This window comes from Pyxicephalus adspersus, chromosome 5 (genome assembly GCF_032062135.1).
Source record: "Pyxicephalus adspersus chromosome 5, UCB_Pads_2.0, whole genome shotgun sequence".
Classification (NCBI taxonomy): Eukaryota; Metazoa; Chordata; class Amphibia; order Anura; family Pyxicephalidae; genus Pyxicephalus; species Pyxicephalus adspersus.
The window spans coordinates 104,984,441-104,987,658 of record NC_092862.1 but is presented as its reverse complement, the minus strand read 5'-3'; the positions used below and the strand labels follow the sequence as shown (position 1 = coordinate 104,987,658).

Sequence of the window (3,218 nt, the reverse complement as noted above, 5' to 3'; positions counted from 1 at the left end):
GAAATTTGTAAAACAAACGCAATTGTGAGTTAAAATCAATGATTCAGATATTCAGAATCCTCTACAATAGAAATCACATTACTTAAATTGGACAAAAAAAAAAAAAGATTAAAAAAACTTTCATTTGCTGAGGTATGCAATGTTTGATCATAATAAAATAAAAAACACTTTGATAAAATTTGCACACAAAAGGTATCTTCTGTTCTGAAAAGCATTGAGGTAATATACGAAGTGTCCTCTGTTGCAGCAGCACAGGTAAACACAGAATTTAGACATTTGGTTACAGAGGACACAAGTGTTTAAAAAAAAAAATAAAATAAAAACAAAACTTTTTTTTTTTATAGCCCTTTTGGCTTCTTTCACAAAAGGTCTAAGTCATCTCTGACTTTTTCTGTTGTCCGTATCCGAGGTATCTGAAGTTGAAATCAAAATTTTGTGCTGAAAGAAAAAAAAACACGCCTCCTAAGAGGTTTTGAGGTAGATTTTCCTTCCCAGATTTTGTGTTTATTCTTCACAGGCTCTACTCTTGCAGATTGTAAGAAATAAAAAAACGAGGTAGGTTCCTAGTAACGTTGTATATTATAAACTTCAAAGAGTTTCCCTGAGAGGGCTTTGTTTTGAAAACGGATTAGAAGGCAAGAATACGATTGTTACCAAAGTCGACCACGACAATTGCGCCATCAGGTGTAACCGCTATACCGGATGGACGGTCCATCTGACCAAAGCCACTTCCTTGAGCGCCAAATTTGCATAAGAAGTTTCCATTTGCCTCAAAAACTTGTATTCTGTGGTTTCTAGAATCCGCCACAATGATGCGTCCTTCCTGATCTATTGCAATGCCCTGAGGTCTTAAGAACTGCCCATTGCCTGTGCCCTCAGATCCCAAGAAATGTGCTGCCTGACAGTCAGGATTTATTACGAGAACACGATGGTTATTAAAATCAGTGACAAGTAGGTTTCCTTCTTGACTGAATGCCACACCACGCGGAGAGTCAAAGTGCTTCCAGAGAGCACCTTCAAAGCCATACTTGTTCAGGAATGTCCCATCTGAAGCAAATAATTGAACACGGTGATTTCGGGTGTCCGAGACAAGGATCTTCCCCTCTGAATTGACAGCAACATCCCAAGGGTAGTTAAACTGGCCACTCTTCGATCCTTTGTCACCAAATTTAAACAAGAACTTGCCTTCAAAAGTGAATACTTGAACACGATGGTTGTCCTTATCTGCTACCACAATTCTACGAGAATTATCACATGCAATACCAGCAGGCCGATCGAACTGGCCAGGTCTTGATCCCAAACAGCCAAACTTGCGGTAAAAAGCACCGCATGGCTTGAAGATTTGGATGCGGTTGTTGCTTCTGTCAGCAACAATAATAAATCCTTCCCTATCCACACAGACTCCCCAGGGACGACAGAGCTTTCCATCAAGATCACCTTCACCCCCAACCGAAAAGGAAGGAACTCCAATCCCTAAGTAGCTACGACCTGACTTCACAATGACTTTAAATGGGCTGTTTTCAATGTGTTGATTGCACACCATTACAGAGATCAGATATTCTCCTTCAAGTTGTGGCCTATAAGTAACCAAATATTTACCATTCATCTGATCAGTGACATCAGCGGCAAATCGACTCCCATCAGGACCCATGACCCAAACAGTTATAATGTCACCCCCTGATAACCGTGCTTCACCATCATGGTCGTAGCCAATAACAGTGAAAGAAGCAACTTTACCTTGAAGGGCTCGTTTTAGACCTTCTCCCATGGCTTTCGTCAGTGCTGCGAAAGCCCCACTACTAACTAATCCCATGGATTTGATGGCAAGGTACAAGGACTGATCAGGTGGAGTGAACATGATCCTATCGTCTTCTTGAAGCTGTAACAGACCTCTAGCATTTTTTAGATCTTGCACTTGAGTCAAGACACGATCACGGGCAATAAGGATATCCATTGAGCAGGCTTCTTCCAAAACCTGCTGTACTGCATTAATTGTGCTGTCAAGTTTGTTTAGAGCCTGGTGGAGTTTATCAGCCTGGTGGTAGAGAGACTTTGCTTTGACTTGATGAATCTTTTCAACCTATGAAATAAAAGGAAACATCGCTATAGATTACACAAATTCATATCAAATAATTACTTTTTTACTTTAACTTTTCATTAAGGCTTTATTTGGTGGAAAATAAAGAATGAATATATTTAAACACAATTATATTTCTGCAGGTAAGGAATTACTGTGTTCCCCTCCCCTATGTCCCCCATCCTAGGACACCCCAAGTTTCCAACTAGCAGGAGAGACCCGGTATATAGGATCTGGATTGAGAACGGTGTTTATCGTGCTTTCCATTTTCTACACCATTCCCTCTGGTTCACTACGGACCAGCTTCAAGTAGATCACTCCCTTCCGAGTCTGGATAACTGGAGGACAATACAGTTTCAACATTTTATTAGGTCACTGCCACCGGCACAGGATTTTGGCCGCCCCCTTGGCATGCTAGAGAGTTTATGTGTAAATAGTGACCCTTGAGAGGAGTGCTTTCCCATACGTAAAAAATACAACTAACGGCCCAGGACCCCTCAACGCCATATTTTATCGCTAAATGGGAGAGAGATCTAGGTATTAAATTTAACAAAGATCAAATAGAGTGTATGTTATATTACGGGCACAAAGCCTCTATCAGCAATCGTTATCAGGAGACTAATTACAAAGTACTTACCAGGTGGTATAGAACCCCCGATCGCCTGGCGAAACTCTTTCCACACACTAGCTCAGAGTGTTGGCGTTGTGGACAACATGTAGGTACACTGTTACACATATTTTGGACCTGCCCTAGTTTAGTTTCATTCTGGGCGGTTGTTGCTGATATTGTGCAAAGGCTGACAGAAGTGTCTATACTAAACCAGAGCTTGTTCTGCTTCATGTATCAGCAATGTAGAGGAAATGCTATAAAAGGTCGCTGCTGCGACATTTGTTAAATGCAGCCAAGGCCTGCATCCCCCCACTATGGAGACAAACTTCTCCTTCTACTGTGCAGCAATGGTTGAGCAAGGTAAACGATATTCAATATATGGAGGAGCTTGTCAGTGCAGGGAACCGTTCTACACGTAGACCTATACGTACCTGGTAATATTGGGACAAATTTAAGACCACTGCAGATTACTTGCCGCTGCTCCGCCCACTACCGTGAGATTACGGCGCCTCCACTGCTTATCAAAACCCA

General features: G+C 41.6%; 1 protein-coding gene across 2 annotated transcripts in view; it reads right to left on the bottom strand.

Annotated features, from left to right (window-relative positions):
• Nucleotides 1-268: 268 nt before the first annotated feature.
• TRIM71 (tripartite motif containing 71) overlaps nucleotides 269-3,218 on the bottom strand; it is a 43,922-nt gene continuing 40,972 nt past the window's right edge. For both annotated transcript variants that reach the window (XM_072413444.1, XM_072413445.1), the window contains one exon: nucleotides 269-2,080. In XM_072413444.1, coding sequence (XP_072269545.1) covers nucleotides 629-2,080 — 1,452 coding nt within the window. In that variant the 3' untranslated portion in view covers nucleotides 269-628. The remainder of the gene's footprint in view (nucleotides 2,081-3,218) is intronic.